The 26,456-nt window shown below is 42.6% G+C and overlaps 1 protein-coding gene across 1 annotated transcript; it reads left to right on the top strand.

Annotated features, from left to right (window-relative positions):
• Positions 1–2,875: 2,875 nt before the first annotated feature.
• LOC123742411 (C-type lectin lectoxin-Phi2) lies at positions 2,876–25,986 on the top strand. The gene is made up of 6 exons (XM_045716408.2): positions 2,876–3,103; positions 3,416–3,506; positions 3,593–3,742; positions 3,838–3,980; positions 24,708–24,802; positions 25,086–25,986. The coding sequence occupies exons 1-6, from the start codon at positions 3,086–3,088 to the stop codon at positions 25,249–25,251; spliced, it is 663 nt and encodes a 220-aa protein (XP_045572364.2). The 5' UTR covers positions 2,876–3,085; the 3' UTR covers positions 25,252–25,986.
• The last annotated feature ends 470 nt before the right edge of the window (positions 25,987–26,456 follow it).

Below are 26,456 nucleotides of genomic sequence, written 5' to 3'. Positions count from 1 at the left end.
AGGGGGATTTTTTTTGTTGTTTTGGGTTTTTTGTTTAGTTATGAGGTGCATCCGGGGGCTGCACCTTTAGGGGGGGGGGGGGGGGGGGTACTGTCACGTCCTGACCAGCAGAGGGAGTAGTTGTTTAGTATTTTGGTCAGGACGTGGCAGAGGGATGTTTGTTTTGTATGGTGGGGGTTTTGTGTGTGTTAGAGAGGGGTGTTTGATGTATGTGTTCCTGGGTTTTGGGTGTATGTTCTAGGTTGTATTTCTGCATGTTGTCTAGTTTAGGTTTTCTATGTTTAGGTTTGGTGCCGGACTCTCAATTGGAGGCAGGTGTTTCTCTTTGCCTATGAGAGTCCTATATATGGGTAATTGTTTGGTTTGGTGTTTGTGGGAGATTGTTTCTTGTTTTGCCTGTGTGAGCCTTACAAGACTGTTTTGTTGTTCGTGAGTTCGTTGTTTTGTTATTTTGGTGTTCACTTTGATTTCAAATAAATATCAAGATGAGCATCCACATTCCTGCTGCGTTTTGGTACTCCATTCCCGACGACAACCGTGACAATATCCACAGTAAAACGAGTCCTATATTGACATAACCTGAAAGGCCGCTCAGCAAGGAAGAAGCCACTGCTCTAAAACCGCAATAAAAAAGCCAGACTACGGTTTGCAACTGCACATTGGGACAAAGATCGTACTTTTTGGAGAAATGTTCTCTGGTCTGATGAAACAAAAATGTAAATGTTTGGCCATAATGACCATCGTTATATTTGTGAGGGAAAAGGGGGAGGATTGCAAGCCGAAGAACACCATCGCAACCGTGAAGCACGTGGGTGGCAGCATCATGTTGTGGGGGTGCTTTGCTGCAGGAGGGTCTGGTCCACTTCACGAAATAGATGGCTTCATGAGGAAGGAAAATTATGTGGATATATTGAAGCAACATCTCAAGACAGTCAGGAAGTTAAAGCTTGGTCACAAATGGGTCTTCCAAATGGACAATAACCCAAGCATACTTTCAAATTTGTGGCAAAATGGCTTAAGGACAACAAAGTCAAGGTATTGGAGTGGCCATCACAAAGCCCTGACCTCAATCCTAAAGAAAATTTGTGGGCAGAACTGAAAAAGCGTGTGCAAGCACGAAGGCCTACAAACGTGACTCAGTTACACCAGCTCTGTCAGGAGGAATGGGCCAAAATTCACCCAACTTATTGTGGGAAGCTTGTGGAAGGCTACCCAAAACGTTTGACCAAAGTTAAACAATTTGAAGGCAATGCTACCAAATACAAATTGAGTGTGTGTAAACTTCTGACCCACTGGGAATGTGATGGAAGAAATTATAGCTGACATAAATAATTCTCTCTACTATTATTCTGACATTTCACATTCTTAAAATAAAGTGGTGATCTTAACTGACCTAAGACAGGGAATTTTTACTAGGATTAAATGTCAGGAATTGGGAAAAACTGAGTTTAAATGTATTTCTTTAAGGTGTATGTAAACTTCCGACTTCAACTGTCCTTGCCTTACTCTTACTCCCATCCTTTTATTACTTTTACTTTGCTTTACTTTCATCCTTTATTCTGTCATCAACCTCTCTCTACCTCTCTTCTCTCTACCCCTCCTCTCTCTACCTCTCCTCCCTCTACCTGTAGTTAGTACTACATCCACCCAGGTCTCTGTCACCAACACTACAGCTGTACCTGTAGTTAGTACTACGTCCACCCAGGACTCTGTCACGAACACTACAGCTGTACCTGTAGTTAGTACTACATCCACCCAGGTTTCTGTCACCAACACTACAGCTGTACCTGTAGTTAGTGCTATGTCCACCCAGGTCTCTGTCACCAACACTACAGTTGTACAGTAGTTAGTACTACATCCACCCAGGTCTCTGTCACCAACACTACAGCTGTACCTGTAGTTAGTACTACATCCACCCAGGTCTCTGTCACCAACACTACAGCTGTACCTGTAGTTAGTACTACGTCCACCCAGGTCTCTGTCACCAACACTACAGTTGTACAGTAGTTAGTACTACATCCACCCAGGTCTCTGTCACCAACACTACAGCTGTACCTGTAGTTAGTACTATGTCCACTAGAGGGCCACCTTTGACTCTGTCCCTGTATCTAAGGATCTGTGTGATGCTTTCTCTCCTGATTGTGGAACAGAGTAGAGCTTTAGAGTTGTATAATAGTTAATGTAGGTAGCTGTCATGTGGAACAGTGGAATCAGTGCAATGAGAGTTTTGTCATTAGACGTAACCGGTATGTATATGTTATGTTGTACTGAAAGACAGCGTGGAAATATGAACCTTTTATCATAATACATGTGAAGAGTTTTTATTCTTAAATCTGTCAAATTGAAACTATGGAGATATTATCAGAACTTCTGCTTTTCATTCTGAGTATCTCTTCACAGTCAGCATAGATAGAACAAAGACACTATATGGTACAGATCTATAATAAGGTTTCCCTCCCCAAAGCCTAACTTTAGGCATTCGTGGTGGAAATTCAAAACAGACCTAAGATCAGTGTCTTGTGGCAACTTCCCCTTGCACCGCCGGTCAAAGAGTGCAAGACAATTGCCTCTCCACTTGAAGGCTGGGGGTGCTGTTAACTTTGTCAGGATAAATGTAGGGTATATGTGAATTTATCCAAAATTGGGACCCTGTGAATTCACACATACATCATATAGCACGATATTGAGTCATATCATGTAGAATGCTATCACTTCAGTTGAATCATGTTTAAAACTGATGAACACTGTGGGAAACAAACATGTTCAGATTAGAAACTAAGGCTGGTGCAAGTCACGTGGTGACCAGTTTCCCCTTCACTGTGGTTGAAAGTTTAAAAAATAGTATCACTACAGTAAATAACACAGATGCAGGACAGTGCAGGGAGAAGACACAGCTACATACATCATTTAGAGCTGAGGTTTGAATTTGAAGTTACTGTATTTGAGCACAAGTGTGTTAAGATGTCAGAGGGAGTCCATTAAATCCCAAATGAATTTCAAGACGATGAGCCTGATGCAATAAAGAACAAAGACATTGATGACCAATTATATGCCAAAGTAAGAGCCTTCAAGCCCAGCCCAAGAGATGGAGTTGTTGCTTCAGGTAAGATTGCACACACACACACACACACACACACACACACACACACACACACACACACACACACACACACACACACACACACACACACACACACACACACACACACACACATACACATTTATACACACACACACACACACACACATACACACACATACACACACACACACCCACAAATTACACACATTAAACAGGTGAGATTACCCTGTATTACTATAGCTTTATTTGTCCCAATCCTGGATGAAACAGTAAAACACATTATCAAAGATGACTTTACTTATTTTAATAATTTGTGATTTGGTGCATTTTCAGTGGTGGAAGAGACCCTCTGGAATTGCTGCAGTGTATCTGGGGCTGCTGTGTGTTCTCCTATTGGCTGGGATCATAGGCCTAGCTCTCTACTGTAAGTTTAGTATGTTGTCACTGAGACTTATGTAGCCTACTTAATCATCCTTAATCAAATTTTTGATTAACTCTTCCTTTTTACAGATGGAGTCATTTGTCATGACGACTCAACAGAGAGAGACCAGCTACAGACCAGTTACAACAACCTGATCAAAGAGAAATACCAGCTACAGACCAGTTACAACAACCTGACTGAAGAGAGAAACCAGCTACAGACCAGGGTTAGGTTCTATGGTGAGTGGAGTTCATTCATTTAATTTAGTACATAGAAGATATGTAGTATCTTTGTAGACTTTTGAATGCCTGCTGTTCTGTTGTGTTTATCTCAGAGAAACCCTGTCTGGATGGATGGTGGAAGTTTGGAACCAGCTGCTATTATCTATCTTCCACGATGAACACAGCTGAGGCCGGTCAGAAGGAGTGCAGAAGAATGGAAGGAGAGTTGGTTGTTTTAAACAGCAGAGAAGAACAGGTAATAGATAATACATTATTAATACTACAATACAACTGTTTCTTTATTATCATCTACTTCTCTGATTAGTATTCAACATGTATAACCAACTGCATCGCCAATGTTCATATCACCGTCAATTTATAAAATACATTTCCTGTGAGAAAGGAAAGTTTGAATGAGATTATATAAACTCAGCAAGAAAGGAAACGTCCTCTCACTGTCAACTGCATTTATTTTCAGCAAACTTAACATGTGTAAATATTTGTATGAACATAACAAAATTCAACAACTGAGACATAAACTGAACAAGTTCCACAGACATGTGAATAACAGAAATGGAATAATGTGTCCCTGAACAAAGGGGGGGGGGGTCAAAATCAAAAGTAACAGTCAGTATCTGGTGTGGCCACCAGCTGCATTAACTTATTTGGGGTAGGGGGCAGTATTTTCACGTCCGGATGAAAAGCGTGTCCAGAGTAAACTGCATGCTACTCAGGCACAGAAGCTAGGATATGCATATTATTAGTAGATTTGGATAGAAAACACTCTGAAGTTTCTAAAACTGTTTGAATGATGTCTGTGAGTATAACATAACTCATATGGCAGGCAAAAACCTGAGACAAATTCAACCAGGAAGTGGGAAATCTGAGGTTTGTAGTTTTTCAAGTGATTGCCTATCCAATATACAGTGTCTCTGTGGTCATATTGCACTTCCTACGGCTTCCACTAGATGCCAACAGTCTTTAGAATGTTGTTTCATGCTTCTACTGTAAATGAGGAGAGAATAAGAGCTGTTTGAACCAGGTGGCTGGCAAAATGCCATGAGCTCAGTCACGCGCGCAGCCGTGAGAGAGAGCTGAGTTCCTTTTCATTTCTAAAGATAAAGGAATTGTCCGGTTGGAATATTATTGAAGATTTATGATAAAAACATCCTTGATTCTATACATCGTTTGACATGTTTCTACAAACTGAAATGCAACTTTTTTGACTTTTCGTCTGGACTTAGTTCATGCGCCTTTTGCATTTGGAATAGTGAATTGGACGCGCGAACAAAAAGGAGGTATTTGGACATAAATATGGACTTTATCGAAACAAAACAAACATTTATTGTGGAACTGGGATTCCTGGGAGTGCATTCCGATGAAGATCATCAAAGGTAAGTGAATATTTATAATGCTATTTCTGACTTTTGTTGACTCCACAACATGGCGGGTATCTGTATGGCTTGTTTTGGTGGCTGAGCGCTGTACTCAGATTATCGCATGGTGTGCTTTCACCGTATATCTTTTTTAAAATCTGACATAGAGGTTGCATTAAGGAGAATTGTATCTATAATCCTATGCATAACACTTGTATCTTTCATCAAAGGTTATGATGAGTGTTTCTGTAAATTGATGTGGCTCTCTGCAAAATCACCGGATGTTTTTTAGAGGCAACACATAACGCACCAATGTAAACTGAGATTTTTGGATGTAAATATGAACTTTATCGAACAAGACATACATGTATTGTGTAACGTGAAGTCCTATGAGTGCCATCTGATGAAGATCATCAAAGGTTAGTGATTCATTTTATCTCTATTTCTGCTTTTTATGACTCCTCTCTTTGGCTGGAAAATGGCAGTTTTTTTGTGACTAGGTGCTGACTTAACATAATCATATGGTATGCTTTCGCCGTAAAGCCTTTTTGAAATCAGACACTGTGGCTGGATTAAAAATAAGTTTATCTTTAAAATGGTGTATAATACTTGTACGTTTGAGGAATTTTAATTATGAGATTTTTGTTGTTTTGAATTTGGCGCCCTGTATTTTCACTGGCTGGTGTCCCACTGGCTGGCTGGCGTCCCACATTTCACTCGCTAGCGTCCCACATACACCAGAGTGGTTTTAAGTTCTGCAGTTCATCTCCTTCTCGTGGACTGCACCAGATTTGCCAGTTCTTGCTGTGAGATGTTACCCCACTCTTCCACCAAGGCACCTGCAAGTTCCCGGACATTTCTGGGGGGAATGGCCCTAGCCCTCACCCTCCAATCCAACAGGTCACAGACGTGCTCAATGGGATTGAGATCCGGGCTCTTTGCTGGCCATGGCAGAACACTGACATTCCTGTATTGCAGGAAATCAGGCACAGAATGAGCAGTATGGCTGGTGGCACTTTCATGTTGGAGGGTCATGTCAGGATGAGCCTGCAGGAAGGGTACCACATGAGGGAGGAGGATGTCTTCCCTGTAACGCACAGCGTTGAGATTGCCTGCAATGAAAATCAAGCTCAATCCGATGATGCTGTGACACATCGCCCCAGACCGTGACGGACCCTCCACCTCCAAATTGATCCCGCACCAGAGTACAGGCCTCGGTGTAATGCTCATTTCTTCGACGATAAGCGCAAATCCGACCATCACCTGTCACGTCCTGACCAGTATAAGGGTTATTTGTTATTGTAGTTTGGTCAGGACGTGGCAGAGGGTATTTGTTTTATGTGGTTCGGAGTGATGTTTTTGTAGAAGGGTATTTGATTTATGTATTCCGGGGTTTTTGGGCACAGTTCTATGTTTTATGTATTTCTATGTTCAGTCTAGTTAGTTGTATTTCTATGTTTAGGTTAATGGGGGGGTTGGACTCTCAATTGGAGGCAGGTGCTCTCTCGTTGCCTCTGATTGAGAGTCCTATATATGGGTAGTTGTTTGGTTTAGTGTTTGTGGGAGGTTGTTTCTTGTTTTGCTGAGTGTGCCTGGCAAGACTGTTTCGTTGTTCGTGAGTTCGTTTTGTTTTGTTGTTTTTTTGTTGTTGGTATTCTTGTTATTTAAATAAATATACAAGATGAGCATCCACATTCCTGCTGCGTTTTGGTCCTCCATTCCAGACGACAACCGTGACAGAATCTCCCACCACAAATGGACCAAGCAGCGTAGGAAGGAGCAACAGCTGGACTTTGAGGAGCAAAGGGAATTTGAGTTGGACTATGGTGAGAAATGGACCTGGGAGGAGATCTTGGGGGGAAAAGGCTCCTACACTTGGGAGGAGATCCAGGCGGGAAAGGATCGCCTTCCATGGGGACAGGTGGAAAGAGAGAGGGAGGAATGGCGAAAGGCTGGTAAGTACCGGGAATGCTACCGAGGAACACGACTGGCGTTGAAGCACAAGAGGCACCCCCAATATTTTTTTTTTGGGGGGGGGGCACACGGGTAGTTTGGCTGGGCCAAGGGTGAGCCATACGCCAGCTACCCGTGTTTATATGGAGGAACGTATGGAGTGGAGGGCGCCGTGTTTTGCTGAAGTGCGCACAATCTCGCCCATACGCACGCACAGTCCAGTGTGAGTTATTCCAGCCCCTCACCGATGCCGTGCTAGAGTGGGCATCCAGCCTGGTAGGAGGATGCCTGCGCTGCGCGTCTTGTTGCCGGTACGCCTCCTAGGACCAGGCTATCCTACTCCCGCTCTACGCACGGCAACCATCAGGCCCCTGCACAGCCCAGTTCGCCCTGTACTAGCACCCCGCTCGTACAGGGCTACTAGCTCCATCCAGCCAGGACGGGTTGTGCAGGAGGTGAGATCAAGACCGCCTGTGCGCCTCCATGGCCGGTGTTTCCAGTTCCTGTCTCTCGTGTGGACCCGGAAGTGCGAAACCCCAGTCTGGCACGTCCAGTACCAGCACCACGCACCAGGCTTCCAGTGCGTCAGATCAGTCTGACTCGTCCTGTTCCCGCTCCCCGCACTAGCCCTGAGGTGCGTGTCCCCTGTCTGGCACGTCCAGTACCAGCACCACGCACCAGGCTTCTAGTGGGTCAACCCAGTCGGACTCGGCCTGTTCCTGCTCCCCGCACTAGCCCTGAGGTGCGTGTCCCCAGTCTGGCACGTCCAGTACCAGCACCACGCACCAGGCTTCCAGTGCATCAACCTAGTCCGACTCGGCCTGTTCCCACTCCCCGCACTAGCCCTGAGGTGCGTGTCCCCAGGCTGATACCTCCAGTACCAGCACCACGCATCAGGCTTCCAGTGCGTCAGCCCAGACTCGAGAGTCCGTCAACAGTGTGCAGTCAGGAGTCGCCAGAGCTGCCCGCCAGTCAAGAGTCGCCAGAGCTGCCCGCCAGTCAAGAGTCGCCAGAGCTGCCCGCCAGTCAAGAGTCGCCAGAGCTGCCCGCCAGTCAGGAGTCGCCAGAGCTGCCCGCCAGTCAAGAGTCGCCAGAGCTGCCCGCCAGTCAGGAGTCGCCGGAGCTGCCCGCCAGTCAGGAGTCGCCGGAGCCGCCCGCCAGTCAGGAGTCGCCGGAGCCGCCCGCCAGTCAGGAGCCTCCGGAGCCGCCGCCTGCCCGGAGATGCCGGAGCGGCCCATCTGCCCGGATCAGCCGGAGCGCCGCGTCTGCCCGGATCAGCCGGAGCGGCCCGTCGCGCCGGATCTGCCGGAGCGGCCCGCCGCGCCGGATCTGTCGGAGGGGCCCGTCTGCCCGGAGCTGCCAGAGGGGCCCGTCTGCCCGGAGCTGCCAGAGGGGCCCGTCTGCCCGGAGCTGCCAGAGGGGCCCGTCTGCCCGGAGCTGCCAGAGGGGACCGTCTGCCCGGAGCTGCCAGAGGGGACCGTCTGCCCGGAGCTGCCAGAGTGGCCCGTCTGCCCGGAGCTGCCAGAGTGGCCCGTCTACCCGGAACCAAGGGGGTCTGCTTGTGACCCGGAACCGAGGGGGTCTGCCTGTGACCCGGAACCGAGGGGGTCTGCCTGTGACCCGGAACCGAGGGAGTCTGCATATGACCCGGAACCAAAGGAGTCTAGCAGCAACCCGGAACTGAGTAAGTCTATTAACCTCTATGGGCTATGTGGGACGCAAGTGTCCCACCCCTGGTACACCCAATCAACAACAGGTGAAATATCAAGAGTGCCAAATTTGAAAACAATTAAATGTCATAATTCAAATTTCTCAAACATACAGCTATCTTACACCCTTTGAAAGATAAACATCTCCTTAATCTAACCACGTTGTCCGATTTCAAAAAGGCTTTACGGCGAAAGCATAAAGTTAGATTATGTTAGGAGAGTACATGACAATAGCTGTGTGTAATGTTTTGTGAATTCAAAGACAGGCGTCACCAAAAGCAGAAAACCAGCTAAAATGATTCACTAACCTTTGACAATCTCCATCAGATGACACTCCTAGGACATTATGTTAGACAATGCATGCATTTTTTGTTCTATCAAGTTCATATTTATATCCAAAAACAGCGTTTTACTATGGCGTTGATGTTGAGGAAATCGTTTCCCTCCAATAACCGCCAGTCAAGCAGCACAACAAATTAAATAATTACTATTCGAAAACATTGGTAAAATATTATATTGTCATTCAAAGAATTATAGATTTACATCTCTTGAACGCAACCGGATTGCCAGATTTAAAAATAACCTTACTGGGAAATCACACTTTGCAATAATCTGAGCACTGCGCCCAGAAAAATACGCTTTGCGATACAGACTAACCGCCATGTTGGAGAGATCTAAAATCGAAAATACTATGTAAATAATCCATTACCTTTGATTCTCTTCATCAGATGTCACTTCCAGGTATCACAGGTCCATAACGAATGTAGTTTTGTTCAAAAAAGCTCATCATTTATGTCCAAAAATCTCCGTGTTGTTAGCACATGATCTATGCCAGCCGGACTTCTCGTCACGAACGAGGGGGAAAAAAATATTTACGTTCGTTCAAACATGTCAAACGTTGTATAGCATAAATCATTAGTGCCTTTTTAACCAGAACATGAATAATATTCAAGGCGGACGTTTGCATTCTCTTTTAAAACGTTTTGGAACGAGAGTACCCAACACTGAACTCGCGCGCCAGATTCTAATCGGCCACCACCGTTCCAAGGCTCTTGTTCGTTCAGTTCTCACAGTATAAGACTCAAAAGACTTTCTAAAGACTGGTGACATCTAGTGGAAGCCATAGGAAGTGCTCAACAATTAATAAGCCCCTGTGTGTTTCAATGGCATAGGCTTAAAGGTAATTCAACACATCAGGTATCCACTTCCTGTCAGAATTTGTCTCAGGGTTTTGACTGCCATATGAGTTCTGTTATACTTACAGACACCATTCAAACAGTTTTAGAAAATTCAGAGTGTTTTCTATCCAAACCTGAACAATAATATGCATATTCTAGCTTCTGAGTTGGTGTAGGAGGCAGTTAAAAATGGGCACATATTTTTTTCAAAATTCTCAATACTGCCCCCTAGCCCCAAGAGCTTTTAATGATCTAGAACTAAAATTAAGTAACTGTGTTTCAAATGAGTATGCCGACAGTGTGGAATGGAAGAGGTCTGCCTACGATCCGGAACGAGGGGAGTCTGCCTACGGCCCGAAACGGATTAGGTCGGTCTGCATTCTGGAGGACAGTAGGCCGGAACCTGAACCACCACCTGTATAGGTGGGTTGGGGAGTGGGGGTGTAGCACAAGTGCCGTCGGTGACGGCAGCCACCCTCCCTTCCCTCCCTTTAGTTTAGGGGGATTTCTTTTTTTTTGTGGTTTTGGTTTTTGTTTATTTATGAGGTGCATCCAGGGTCTGCACCTTTAGGGGGGGGGGGGGGGGGGGGTACTGTCACGTCCTGACCAGTATAACCTCTATGGGCTAGGCGGGACGAATTCGTCCCACCTACGTAACAGCCACTTGAAGCCTGTGGCGCGATTTTCAAAACCTTAAAAATCCTATTACTTCAATTTCTCAAACATATGACTATTTTACAGCTATTTAAAGACAAGACTCTCGTTAATCTAACCACACTGTCCGATTTCAAAAAGGCTTTACAACGAAAGCAAAACATTAGATTATGTCAGCAGAGTACCAAGCCAGAAATAATCAGACACCCATTTTTCAAGCTAGCATATAATGTCACCAAAACCCAGAAGACAGCTAAATGCAGCACTCACCTTTGATGATCTTCATCAGATGACAACCCTAGGACATTATGTTATACAATACATGCATGTTTTGTTCAATCAAGTTCATATTTATATCAAAAACCAGCTTTTTACATTAGCATGTGACGTTCAGAACTAGCATACCCCCCGCAAACTTCCGGGGAATTCGCTAACATTTTACTAAATTACTCACGATAAACGTTCACAAAAAGCATAACAATTATTTTAAGAATTATAGATACAGAACTCCTCTATGCACTCGATATGTCCGATTTTAAAATAGCTTTTTGGTGAAAGCACATTTTGCAATATTCTAAGTACATAGCCCAGGCATCACGGGCTAGCTATTTAGACACCCGGCAAGTTTAGCACTCACCATAATCATATTTACTATTATAAAAGTTTGATTACCTTTTGTTGTCTTCGTCAGAATGCACTCCCAGGACTGCTACTTCAATAACAAATGTTGGTTTGGTCCAAAATAATCCATCGTTATATCCGAATAGCGGCGTTTTGTTCGTGCATTCCAGACACTATCCGAAATGGTAAAGAAGGGTCGTGCGCATGGCGCAATTCGTGACAAAAAAATTCTAAATATTCCATTACCGTACTTCGAAGCATGTCAACCGCTGTTTAAAATCAATTTTTACGCCATTTTTCTCGTAGAAAAGCGATAATATTCCGACAGGGAATCTCCTTTTCGGCAAACAGAGGAAAAAATCACAAAGGCGGGGGCGGTCGGGTCACGCGCCTAAGCCCAGAGTCCCTTGATCGGCCACTTGAGAAAGGCGATAATGTGTTTCAGCCTGGGGCTGGGATGACGACATTCTGTTTTTTCCCGGGCTCTGAGCGCCGATGGACGACGTAGGAAGTGTCACGTTAGAGCAGAGATCCTTAGTAAAAGATAGAGATGGAAAAGAAGTTCAAGAAATGGTCAGACAGGCCACTTCCTGTAAAGGAATCTCTCAGGTTTTGACCTGCCATTTGAGTTCTGTTATACTCACAGACACCATTCAAACAGTTTTAGAAACTTTAGGGTGTTTTCTATCCAAAGCCAATAATTATGCATATTATATATAATTATGCAATTATATGCATATTCTAGTTACTGGGTAGGTGTGGTAACCAGATTAAATCGGGTATGTTTTTTATCCAGCCGTGTCAATACTGCCCCCTAGCCCTAACAGGATAAGGGTTATTTGTTATTGTAGTTTGGTCAGGACGTGGCAGAGGGTATTTGTTTCATGTGGTTCGGGGTGATGTTTTTGTTTTTGTAGAAGGGTATTTCATTTATGTATTCCGGGGTTTTTGGGCACTGTTCTATGATTATGCATTTCTATGTTTAGGTTAATGGAGGGTTGGACTCTCAATTGGAGGCAGGTGCTCTCTCGTTGCCTCTGATTGAGAGTCCTATATCAAATCAAATTTTCAAATCAAATCAAATCAAATCTTATTTATATAGCCCTTCGTACATCAGCTGATATTCTCAAAGTGCTGTACAGAAACCCAGCCTAAAACCCCAAACAGCAAGCAAAGCATGTGAAAGAAGCACGGTGGCTAGGAAAAACTCCCTAGGAAAAACTCCCTAGAAAGGCCAAAAACCTAGGAAGAAACCTAGAGAGGAACCAGGCTATGAGGGGTGGCCAGTCCTCTTCTGGCTGTGCAGGGTGGATATTATAACAGAACATGGTCAAAATGTTAAAATGTTAAAATGTTCATAAATGACCAGCATGGTCAAATAATAATAATCATAGTAGTTGTCGAGGGTGCAACAAGCACGTCCGGTGAACAGGTCAGGGTTCCATAGCCGCAGGCAGAACAGTTGAAACTGGAGCAGCAGCACGGCCAGGTGGACTGGGGACAGCAAGGAGTCATCATACCAGGTAGTCCTGAGGCATGGTCCTAGGGCTCAGGTCCTCCGAGAGAAAGACAGAAAGAGAGAAAGAGAGAATTAGAGAGAGCATATTTAAATACACACAGGACACCGAAATACTCCAGATGTAACAGACTGACCCTAGCCCCCCGACACATAAACTACTGCAGCATAAATACTGGAGGCTGAGACAGGAGGGATCAGGAGACACTGTGGCCCCATCCGATGATACCCCCGGACAGGGCCAAACAGGCAGGATATAACCCCACCCACTTTGCCAAAGCACAGCCCCCACACCACTAGAGGGATGTCTCCAGCCACCAACTTACCGTCCTAAGACAAGGCCGAGTATAGCCCACAACGATCTCCGCCATGGCACAACCCAAGGGGGGGGGCGCCAACCCAGACAGGAAGACCACGTCAGTGACTCAACCCACTCAAGTGACGCACCCCTCCCATGGACGGCATGGAAGAACACCTGTAGGCCAGTGACTCAGCCCCTGTAAAAGGGTTAGAGGCAGAGAATCCCAGTGGAAAGAGGGGAACCGGCAAGGCAGAGACAGCAAGGGCGGTTCGTTGCTCCAGCCTTTCCGTTCACCTTCACACTCCTGGGCCAGACTATACTTAATCATAGGACCTACTGAAGAGATAAGTCTTCAGTAAAGACTTAAAGGTTGAGACTGAGTCTGCGTCTCTCACATTGGTAGGCAGACCATTCCATAAGAATGGAGCTCTATAGGAGAAAGCCCTACCTCCAGCCGTTTGCTTAGAAATTCTAGGGACAATTAGGAGGCCTGCGTCTTGTGACCGTAGCGTACGTGTAGGTATGTACGGCAGGACCAAATCGGAAAAGATAGGTAGGAGCAAGCCCATGTAATGCTTTGTAGGTTAGCAGTAAAACCTTGAAATCAGCCCTTGCCTTAACAGGAAGCCAGTGTAGGGAGGCTAGCACTGGAGTAATATGATCAAATCTTTTGGTTCTAGTCAGGATTCTAGCAGCCGTATTTAGCACTAACTGAAGTTTATTTAGTGCTTTATCCGGGTAGCCGGAGAGTAGAGCATTGCAGTAGTCCAGCCTAGAAGTAACAAAAGCATGGATAAATTTTTCTGCGTCATTTTTGGACAGAAAATTTCTGATTTTTGCAATGTTACGTAGATGGAAAAAAGCTGTCCTTGAAACAGTCTTGATATGTTCTTCAAAAGAGAGATCAGGGTCCAGAGTAACGCCGAGGTCCTTCACAGTTTTATTTGAGACGACTGTACAACCATCCAGATTAATTGTCAGATTCAACAGAAGATCTCTTTGTTTCTTGGGACCTAGAACAAGCATCTCTGTTTTGTCCGAGTTTAAAAGTAGAAAGTTTGCAGCCATCCACTTCTTTATGTCTGAAACACAGGCTTCTAGCGAGGGCAATTTTGGGGCTTCACCATGTTTCATTGAAATGTACAGCTGTGTGTCGTCCGCATAGCAGTGAAATTTAACATTATGTTTTCGAATGACATCCCCAAGAGGTAAAATATATAGCGAAAACAATAGTGGTCCTAAAACGGAACCTTGAGGAACACCGAAATTTACAATTGATTTGTCAGAGGACAAACCATTCACAGAGACAAACTGATATCTTTCCGACAGATAAGATCTAAACCAGGCCAGAACTTGTCCATGTAGACCAATTTGGGTTTCCAATCTCTCCAAAAGAATGTGGTGATCGATGGTATCAAAAGCGGCATTAAGATCTAGGAGCACAAGGACAGATGCAGAGCCTCGGTCTGACGTCATTAAAAGGTCATTTACCACCTTCACAAGTGCAGTCTCAGTGCTATGATGGGGTCTAAAACCAGACTGAAGCGTTTCGTATACATTGTTTGTCTTCAGGAAGGCAGTGAGTTGCTGTGCAACAGCTTTTTCTAAAATTTTTGAGAGGAATGGAAGATTCGATATAGGCCGATAGTTTTTTATAATTTCTGGATCAAGATTCGGCTTTTTCAAGAGAGGCTTTATTACTGCCACTTTTAGTGAGCTTGGTACACATCCGGTGGATAGAGAGCCATTTATTATGTTCAACATAGGAGGGCCAAGCACAGGAAGCAGCTCTTTCAGTAGTTTAGTTGGAATAGGGTCCAGTATGCAGCTTGAGGGTTTGGAGGCCATGATTATTTTCATCATTGCGTCAAGAGATATAGTACTAAAACACTTTAGTATCTCCCTTGATCCTAGGTCCTGGCAGAGTTGTGCAGACTCAGGACCATGGAGCTTTGGAGGAATACCCAGATTTAACGAGGAGTCTGTAATTTGCTTTCTAATGATCATGATCTTTTCCTCAAAGAAGTTCATAAATGTATTACTGCTGAAGTGAAAGCCATCCTCCATTTGCGAAGGCTGCTTTTTAGTTAGCTTTGCGACAGTATCAAAAAGAAATTTCGGATTGTTCTTATTTTCCTCAATTAAGTTGGAAAAATAGGATGATCGAGCAGCAGTAAGGGCTCTTCGATACTGCACGGTACTGTCTTTCCAAGCTAGTCGGAAGACTTCCAGTTTGGTGTGGCGCCATATATGGGTAGTTGTTTGGTTTATAGTTTGTGGGAGATTGTTTCTTGTTTTGCTGAGTGTGCCTGACAAGACTGTTTCGTTGTTCGTGAGTTCGTTTCGTTTTTTTTTTTTTTTTTTTGGTATGCTTGTTATTTAAATAAATATACAAGATGAGCATCCACATTCCTGCTGCGTTTTGGTCCTCCATTCCAGACGACAACCGTGACATTACCCCTGGTGGGACAAAACTGCGACTCGTCACTGAAGAGCACTTTTTGCCAGTCTCGTGTGGTCCAGTGACGGTGGGTTTGTTCCCATAGGCTACGTTGTTGCCGGTGATGTCTGGTTAGGACCTACCTTACAACAGGCCTACAAGCCCTCAGTCCAGCCTATTGCGGACAGTCTGAGCACTGATGGAGGGATTGTGCGTTCCTGGTGTAATTTGGGCAGTTGTACTGTACCTGTCCCACAGGTGTGATGTTTGGCTGTACCGATCCTGTGCAGGTGTTGTTACATGTGGTCTGCCACTGCGAGGACGATGACCTGTCCGTCCTGTCTCCCTGTAGCGCTGTCTTAGGTGTCTCACAGTACGGACATTGCAATGTATTGCCCTGGACACATCTGCAGGCCCCAATGCTTCCTTGTAGCATGCATCAGGCACCGTCACACAGATGAGCAGGGACCCTGGGCATCTTTCTTTTGGTGTTTTTCAGAGTCAGTAGAAATGCCTCTTTAGTGTCCTAAGTTTTCATAACTGTGACCTTAATTGCCTACCGTCTGTAAGCTGTTATTGTCTTAACGACTGTTCCACAGGTGCATGTTCATACATTTTTTATGGTTCATTGAACAAGCATGGGAAACCGTGTTTAAACCCCTCACAATGAGGATCTGTGAAGTTATTTGGATTTTCACGAATTATCTTTGAAAGACAGGGTCCTGAAAGAGGGACGTTTCTTTTTTTGCTGAGTTTATATACCTATACTATAAAATCAAATACAATTGTATTTGTCACATACACATGGAGAGCAGATGTTAATGTGAGTGTAGCGAAATGCTTGTGCTTCTAGTTCCGACCATGCAGTAATATCTAACCTAACGATTTCACAACAACTACCTTATCCACAAGTGTAAAGGAATGAATAAGAATATGTACATAAAAATATATAAATGAGTGATGGCCGAACAGCATAAGCAAGATGCAGTAGATGGTATAGAGTACAGTATATACATATGAGATGAGTAATAAAGGGTATGTAAACATTATATAAAGTGGCATTGTTTAAAGTGGCTAGTGATACATTTATTACATCAGTTTTTCCATTATTAAAGTGGCTAGAGTTGAGTTAGTATGTTGGCAGCAGCCACTCAATGTTAGTGATGGATGTTTAACAGTCTGATGGCCTTGAGATAGAAGCTGTTTTTCAGTCTCTCGGTCCCCGCTTTGATGCACCTGTACTGACCTCGCCTTCTGGATGATAGTGGGGTGAACAGGCATTGGCTCGGGTGGTTGTTGTCCTTGATGATCTTTTTGGCCTTCCTGTGACATCGGGTGGTGTCGGTGTCCTGGAGGGCAGGTAGTTTGCTGTCTGTGTGGTTGCTGTCTGTGTGGTTAGACCATTTCAGTTTGTCCGTGATGTGTACGCCAAGGAACTTAACTTTCCACCCTCTCCACTACTGTCACGTCGATGTGGATAGGGGGCTGCTCCTTCTGCTGTTTCCTGAAGTCCACGATCATCTCCTTTGTTTTGTTGACATTGAATGTGAGGTTATTTTCCTGACACCACACTCCGAGGGCCCTCACCTCCTCCCTGTAGGCCGTCTCGTCGTTGTTGGTGATCAAGCCTACCACTGTATTGTCGTCTGCAAACTTGATGATTGAGTTGGAGGCGTGCATGGCCACGCAGTCATGGGTCAACAGGGAGCACAGGAGAGGGCTGAGAACGCACCCTTGTGGGGCCCCAGTGTTGAGGATGAGAGGGGTGGAGATGTTGTTACCTACCCTCACCACCTGGGGGTGGCCCGTCAGGAAGACCAGGACCCAGTTGCACAGGGCAGGGTCGAGACCCAGGGTCTCGATCTTAATGACGAGTTTGGAGGGTACTATGGTGTTAAATGCTGAGCTGTAGTCGATGAACAGCATTCTTACATAGGTATTCTTCTTGTCCAGATGGGTTAGGGCAGTGTGATTGCGATTGCGCCGTCTGTGGACCTATTGGGGCGGTAAGCAAATTGGAGTGGGTCTAGGGTGTCAGGTAGGGTGGAGGTGATATGGTCCTTGACTAGTCTCTCAAAGCACTTCATGATGACGGAAGTGAGTGCTACGGGGTGGTAGTCATTCAGCTCAGTTACCTTAGCTTTCTTGGGAACAGGAACAATGATGGCCCTCTTGAAGCAAATAAGTAATATATTATACAACTACTATTAAACTACTACTATTATACTACTACTAATTTACTATGACTTATAATACTACTGTTATACTACTACTACTATACTACTACTACTATTACTTTACTACTAATGCTATACTACTATTACTACGCTACTTCTACTACCACTACTATACTACTCCTACTATTATACTAGTATTATACTACTACTACAACTATTATACTACTACTATATTATTACTACTCCTACTACTATAGTGCTACTATACTAGTATTACTATAATACTACTACTACTACTACTATTACTATAATACTACTGCTACTACTACTACTACTACTACAACTATACTACTAGTATGCTACTACTATTATACTACTATTATCATATTACTATTACTATATTACTAGCGTGGAACCCCGTATTATCGGCATATTCAACATTGTTTAAGAAATATTTTACCTTCAACTGTGTTATCCTGTGATCAAGCCATCAATATTTTGTGATTATTGGTGTCGTAAAAATGTTAGCTCACGGGTTAGCAATTAGCTTGTTTGACATTTCAGTGGAGATACTACTACTATCAGCTTTTCGATAAACGGTTTAGCAAAACAATACGGCATACGGTCCCCAGTTATTGGCCACCTTACTATTTTGTTCAATTACAAGACATATACATTACATTTTGTTCAGAAAAGAGACACCAACTTGGTCTCCGAAGTGTTTACTAGATAGTTGACTAGTTGGCTAGCCTTCAGGTTTAAAAGAAAATGAATTACCCATCGACTTTTCATTGCATAGCCCAGTGCACCCTCCTGTGGACTCTTCAAAAGGGTTCTTCACCAACATCATCTTCAGTGTTGTAACCAAATGTCTCATCATTTGTTTTACAGATTAATCTTTTGTTTTGAGAAAGTAGATAAAAGATTAATACTAAAATATAAATGAGTATGAATCATTTACGTAAAATAAAACTTTCATTTCAGTAATGTGCATTGACATACACAATGAATACACTGTTGGAGTTTGTGTTGCAGAAGAAATACACAAGATGGTTTGAATAAATATATATATTATATATAAGACATAATTTAGACGTCATTTTTTTCCTAATAAATAATTGCATATGAAAACAAACAAAACAAACAATTAAATATTGACCTGCATCCCTATAGTGTTACAGAAAGCACAATAAAACCTGCAGTGGAACCAGTGCTGTCAGAAGTCACAGCACACCCATGGCACCTCGGACTCACACTCCTGCGGGGAGATTGCAGGCAGATAACGCTCTCTGCAGCGAGCACTGCAGGTGGTGTCTTGGAAGAAGGAAGAAGCCACTGCTCCAAAACCGCCATAAAAAAGCCAGACTACGGTTTGCAACTGCACATGGGGACAAAGATCATACTTTTTGGAGAAATGTCCTCTGGTCTGATGAAACAATAATAGAACTGTTTGGCCATAGTGACCATTGTTATGTTTGGGACTTCCAAATGGACAGTGACCCCAAGCATACTTCCAAAGTTGTGGCAAAATGGCTGAACCTGTTATGGCTAGGGGGCAGTATTTTCACGGCTGGATAAAAAACGTACCCGATTTAATCTGGTTACTACTCCTGCCCAGTAACTAGAATATGCATATAATTATTGGCTTTGGATAGAAAACACTCCAAAGTTTCTAAAACTGTTTGAATGGTGTCTGTGAGTTTAACAGAACTCAAATGGCAGGTCAAAACCTGAGAGATTCCTTTACAGGAAGTGGCCTGTCTGACCATTTCTTGAACTTCTTTGCCATCTCTATCTTTTACAAAGGATCTCTGCTCTAACGTGACACTTCCTACGTCTTCCATGGGCGCTCAGAGCCCGGGAAAAACCTGAATGTCATCATCCCAGCCCCAGGCTGAAACACATTATCGCCTTTCTCAAGTGGCCGATCAAGGGACTGTGGGCTTAGGCGCGTGCCTTGGCCGCCCCCGTCTTTGTGATTTTTCCTCTGTTTGCCGAAAAGGAGATTCCCGGTCGGAATATTATCGCTTTTTTACGAGATAAATTGCAAAAAAATTCATTTTAAACAGCGGTTGACATGCTTCGAAGTACGGTATTGGAATATTTAGAATTTTTTTGTCACGAATTGCGCCATGCGCACGACCCTGATTTACCATTTCGGATAGTGTCTGGGACGCACGAACATTCGCTATTCGGATATAACAATGGATTATTTTGGACAAAACCAACATTTGTTATTGAAGTAGCAGTCCTGGGAGTGCATTCTGACGAAGACAACAAAAGGTAATCAAACTTTTATAATAGTAAATCTGATTTTGGTGAAGGCTAAACTTGCCGGGTGTCTAAATAGCTAGCCCGTGATGGCTGGGCTATATACTTAGAATATTGCAAAATGTGCTTTCACCAAAAAGCTATTTTAAAATCGGACATATCGAGTGCATAGAGGAGTTCTGTATCTATAATTCTTAAAATAATTGTTATGCTTTTTGTGAACGTTTATCGTGAGTAATTTAGTAAATTGTTAGCAAATTCCCCGGAAGTTTGCGGGGGGTATGCTAGTTCTGAACGTCACATGCTAATGTAAAAAGCTGTTTTTTGATATAAATATGAACTTGATTGAACAAAACATGCATGTATTGTATAACATAATGTCATCTGATGAAGAACATCAAAGGTTAGTGCTGCATTTAGCTGTCTTCTGGGTTTTTGTGACATTATATGCTAGCTTGAAAAATGGGTGTCTGATTATTTCTGGCTTGGTACTCTGCTGACATAATCTAATGTTTTGCTTTCACTGTAAAGCCTTTTTGAAATCGGACAGTGTGGTTAGATAAAGGAGAGTCTTGTCTTTAAAATGCTGTGAAATAGTCATATGTTTGAAAAATTGAAGTTTTTGTATTTTTGAGGAATTTGTAATTCGCGCCACGCCTATCATTGGATATATGAGCAGGTGTTCCGCTAGCGGAACGTCTAGATGTAAGAGGTTAAGGACAACAAAGTCAAGGTATTGGAGTGGCCAACCTGTTGGGGACCCCTTCCCGCTCTGATCCCGGTATTGGGATTTATTGTCAAGAGACCATGGCGGGAAATTCAAAACTGCAAGAATCTAATAATTTCAATTTCTCAAACAATCAACTATTTTTCACCATTTGAAAGATAAACATCTCCTAAATCCAACCACATTGTTCGATTTCAAAGAGGCTTTACGGTGAAAGCATAAAGTTAGGTTACGTTAGGAGAGTACATTGAAAATAGCTGTGTGTAATGTTTTGTCAATTCAAAGACAGGCGTCACCAAAAGCAGATAACCAGCTAAAATTATGCACTAACCTTTGACAATCTCCATCAGATGACACTCCTAGGACATTATGTTATACAATATATGCATTCTTTGTTCCATCAAGTTCATATTTATATCCAAAAACAGCATTTTACAGAGGCGGTGAAAATCAGATTTTTTTTCCCTCAAATGCTTCCGGTGAATCAGTGTTACAATTTACAAAATTACTATTCGAAAACATTGGTAAATTATAATATTGTCATTCAAAGAATTATAGATTAACATCTCGTAAATGCTATCGCATTGCCAGATTTCAAAATAACTTTACTGGGAAATCACACTTTGCAATAAACGGGGTACTATGCTAAGAACAATAGGCTAGGATATACAGGTTAGCACCATCTAATATCAATAATACTATTGTCAATAATCCCTTACCTTTGATTATCTCCATCAGAAGGCACTTCCAGGAATCCCAGGTCCACAACAAATGTGGTTTCTTTCGACAAAGTTCATAATTTATGTACAAATAACTCCAAGTTGTTCCATGTTGTTAGTGCTTCGGTAGGCTACTCAAAAGTAGGGCGGGGGGGGGGAAAGTCACGACGAAAAGTAAAAAAAAAAATCTATTTACGTTCGTTCAAACATGTCAAACGTTGTTTAGCATCAATCTTTAGGGCCATTTTTAACGTGAAACATCAGTAATATTTCAACCCGACCTCTCCTGTGTCTTGAAAACCGTTTTTTAAAAATGTCTCGCCTCACATGAACTCACATGAACGCCCAGGTGCTTGCAATAATGAAGTGACGACATCCCAGGGACGTCAACTTCTCTTCCTTGTCATCCGGTCCCTGTTCATCATAGACGCTTCAAACAACTTTATAAAGATCGTTGACATCTAGTGGAAGCCGCAGGAAGTGCGAAATGAATCCTTTGTCACTGTGTGATCTATTAGAAATGACTCGAAAATAGTACAGCCACAAAATTCTCATTTCCTGGTTGTATTTTTCTCAGGTTTTTGCCTGCCATATGAGTTTTGTTATACTTATAGACACCATTCAAACAGTTTTAGAAAATTCTGAGTGTTGTCTATCCAAATCTGTTAATAATATGCATATCCTTATCAAAATTGGAGTAATCTGACGGGGGCGTTTCTACTTTGAACCATTAACTTCTTGACACCAATCAGTGTCATCTGATGAAGATTGTTAGTGCATAATTTTAGCTGGTTTTCTGCTTTTGGTGACGCCTGTCTTTGCTTTGAAAATGGTTGTATGTAATGTTTTGTCAATGTCCTGTCCAAACATTTATGCTTTCACCGTAAAGCCTTTTTGAAATCGGACAACGTGGTTAGATTAAGGAGATGTTTATCTTTCAAAGGGTGTAAGATAGTTGTATGTTTGAGAAATTTGAATTATGACATTTAATAGTTTTCAAATTTGGCGCTCTGATATTTCACTGGCTGTTGATAGTGTGTACCGGGGGTGGGACGCTAGCGTCCCACGTAGCCCATAGAAGTTAAAGGGAGTGCTCCTATCCGCAGCTTGTTACCTGTAAAAAAAGACACCTGTCCACAGAAGCAATCAATCAATTAGATTCCAAACTCTCCACCATGGCCAAGACCAAAGAGCTCTCCAAGGATGTCAGGGACAAGATTGTAGACCTACACAAGGCTGGAATGGGCTACAAGACCATCACCAAGCAGCTTGGTGAGAAGGTGACAACATTTGGTGCGATTATTCGCAAATGGAAGAAACACAAAGAACTGTCAATATCCCTCAGCCTGGGGCTCCATGCAAGATCTCAACTCGTGGAGTTGCAATGATCATGAGAACGGTGAGGAATCAGCCCAGTACTACACGGGAGGATCTTGTCAATGATCTCAAGGCAGCTGGGACCATAGTCACCAAGAAAACAATTGGTAACACATTACGCCGTGAAGGACTGAAATCCTGCAGCTCCCGCAAGGTCCCCCTGCTCAAGAATACATATACATGCCCGTCTGAAGTTTGCCAATGAACATCTGAATGACTCAGAGGACAACTGGTGAAAGTGTTGTGGTCAGATGAGACCAAAATGGAGCTCTTTGACATCAACTCAACTCGCCGTGTTTGGAGGTGGAGGAATGCTGCCTATGACCCCAAGAACACCATCTCCACCATCAAACATGGAGGGGGAAACATTATGCTTTGGGGGTGTTTTTCTGCTAAGGAGACAGGACAACTTCACCGCATCAAAGGGACGATGGACGGGCCATGTATCGTCAAATCTTGGGTGAGAACCTCCTTCCCTCAGCCAGGGCATTGTAAATGGGTCGTGGATGGGTATTCCAGCATGACAATGACCCAAAACACACGGCCAAGGCAACAAAGGAGCGGCTCAAGAAGAAGCACATTAAGGTCCTGGAGTGGCCTAGCCAGTCTCCAGACCTTAATCCCATAGAAAATCTGTGGAGGGAGCTGAAGGTTCGAGTTGCCAAACGTCAGCCTCGAAACCTTAATGACTTGGAGAAGATCTGCAAAGAGGAGTGGGACAAAATCCCTCCTGAGATGTGTGCAAACCTGGTTGCCAACTACAAGAAACATCTGACCTCTGTCATTGCCAACAAGGGTTTTGCCACCAAGTACTAAGTCATGTTTTGTAGAGGGGTCAAATACTTATTTCCCTCATTAAAATGCAAATCATTTTATAACATTTTTGACATGCGTTTTTCTGGATTTTTTTGTTGTTATTCTGTCTCTCACTGTTCAAATAAACCTACCATTAAAATTATAGACTGCTCATTTCTTTGTAAGTGGGCAAATGTACAAAATCAGCAGGGGTTCAAATAGTTTTTTCCCCCACTGTATATTACTTTTTGAAAACTACTTTACTACTACTACTATACTACTGCTACTATTATACCACTAATATTATACTATGACTATTATGTATACTACCATTATACTGCTGCTATTATACTACTACTATTACACTACTACTATTATACTACTAATATTATACTACTACTTTTATACTGCTACTATTATACTGCTACTATTATACTGCTACTATTATACTATGACTATTATACTACTACTATTATAATGTGATGTAAAGTACTTAAGTAAAAATACTTGAAAGTACTACTTAAGTAGTTTTTTGAGGTGTGTGTACTTTTACTTTCTACTTACCTTTCCAGCAGTGGTGTAAAATGTACCCAATTGTCAAAGTAAAGATAACTTAATAGAAAAGGACTGAAGTGAAAGTGAAAGTCACCCAGTAAAATACTACTTCAGTAACAGTCTAAAAGTGTTTGATTTTAAATATACTTAAGTATCATAAGTAAAAGTATAAATCATTTCAAATTCCTTATATAAAGCAAACCAGACAGCATAATTTTCTTGTTTTTTTAATTTACGGATAGCCATGGGCATGCTCCAACACTCAGACATAATTTACAAACAAAGCATGTGTTTAGTGAGTCTGCCAAATCAAAGGAAGTAGGGATGGCCAGGGATGTCCTCTTGATAAGTGTGTAAATCTGCCAATTTTCTTGTCCTGCTAAGCATTCAAAATGTAACGAGTACTTTTGGGTGTCAGGGAAAATGTATGGAGTAAAAAGTATATAATTATCTTTAGGAATGTAGTGAAGTAGAAGTACTATTATACTACTACTATTATATTATACTACCACTATTATACTACTACAACTATTATTATACTACTCCTATTATGTATGTCTCTGCCGTGGAGATGAAATAATGGCCATTGTTTTTCTGCCAAAATGATTTTATAGATATTCATTAATGGATTTAAGAAGAATGTCTGGATTGGTACTTATAAAAAAGACGGAATCTGGCAGTGGGTTGACAACACACCGTTTACAACTACGTGAGTGATCGACAGTTCTGAATTACTTTTACTATCTGTTTCTCTGTTGTGTTAATGATCATTTTTACAGTCCGGGAATCTAATCCCCAGTCAGCTCTGTCTCTCTCTCTCTCTCTCTCTCTCTCTCTCTCTCTCTCTCTCTCTCTCTCTCTCTCTCTCTCTCTCTTTCTCTCTCTCTTTCTCTCTCTCTCTCTCGAATGGTAGAGAGGTGACGAGGTTAACAGACTGATTCTCAATGATGTTTTAGACGATTTTCAACTCTGATTCACTCTGTGGTTTATAGGTATTGGATGGAAGGGGAACCTAATAACTTGAATGACAAGGTGGCTTGTGTTGAGATCTCACAGACAGCAACAGACCCATTGAAGAGTTGGAAGGTCGGACCATGTGTTGAACAACACTGGGTCTGTGAGAAACCAACCAAATGTAATTATTGGTTATCCCCGTGATAGGCTTAAGATGCTTCTCTCTCTCTTCTCTCTCTCTCTCTCTCTCTCTCTCTCTCTCTCTCTCTCTCTCTCTCTCTCTCGATGTTTACTGGTAGTGTCTAGTAGTTATCATGTTGATGGTTGGAAACAGTGCTGAATGGTTAAGTGATAATTCCACCTAGTGGTTAAAGTGAGATATCAACTCAATAAAGGTAAAATAGTGGTATTATAGACTTGCCAATGGCTCTTTTTCAATGAAACCTTCCTTTATTCTTCCTCGGATCCTCCTTCCTCTGCTCCTCAGAACACTTTGGATAATATGGTCCAAGAGGAGTGACCTTGGACCTTCTCCTCTAATAAGATTGAAAGGAGGAGAGGAAATAGGAGGAGAGGAGATAGGAGGAGAGTAATCTAGGAAAGACTAATTGAGATAGAGCCTTAGTGTCAGAGAGACATAGAGGAGGAAGAAGAAAATTAAGAGAATAATAAGAAAAAAACATTGAATTGTTTTAGATTTAGAAGATAGTATGTAGACATGCAATCTGTAAAATAATTGTATTAATACTTTTTATTAGTATGTAAGTCGCTCTGGACTTCTGCTAAATGACAAAAATTTAAATGTAATGTAATTTGCCATAGGCTTATGCTTGTTTTTTTATTTATTTTATATCTTGATATTTTTTTTGCATATTAAATTGTTAGCATAAATTGCTTTAATCATAACAACAAAGTAAAGTAATAAAGGACCAATGTTCTTTAACCAGCTTCCTGATTGAATGTGATTGGATTGTCAAAACTGTGTCATTTGCAGTTGGACACACACAGAAAGCAGAATAGTACTGAGAGGGCACACCCGAATGAATGCATGAGCACACAAACAAGTCTGAAGTTCCCTTTTTACAACCTCTGAGAAAGATGCAAATATCGATTCATAGGTCATAATAGTTTATAATGGAGGAAACCATCTTGTTCATGAGAGTCACAACTTTCAGTAGAGTGGTTCTAATAGTTGATAGGCATTATTGTGAGAAGACCGATTTTTGGGACGTCTCATGGTCTGATAAACACCGCTCTAGCTCTGCCACGTTTCACCAGAGATGTGGAAGTGTGATATCGGCGGATGAGATGGATTGAGATGCGGCCCATGCAAAAAAACATATCTCTAGTTAAAACAAACAGATTTTGATGGGGATTTCTTTATTATGTTAACCTGTTAGGGCTAGGGG

This window comes from Salmo salar, chromosome 04 (assembly GCF_965601325.2).
Source record: "Salmo salar chromosome 04, fSalSal1, whole genome shotgun sequence".
Classification (NCBI taxonomy): Eukaryota; Metazoa; Chordata; class Actinopteri; order Salmoniformes; family Salmonidae; genus Salmo; species Salmo salar.
Note: the sequence above shows the minus strand (reverse complement) of the source record. Positions and strands in the feature narration are given on the sequence as shown.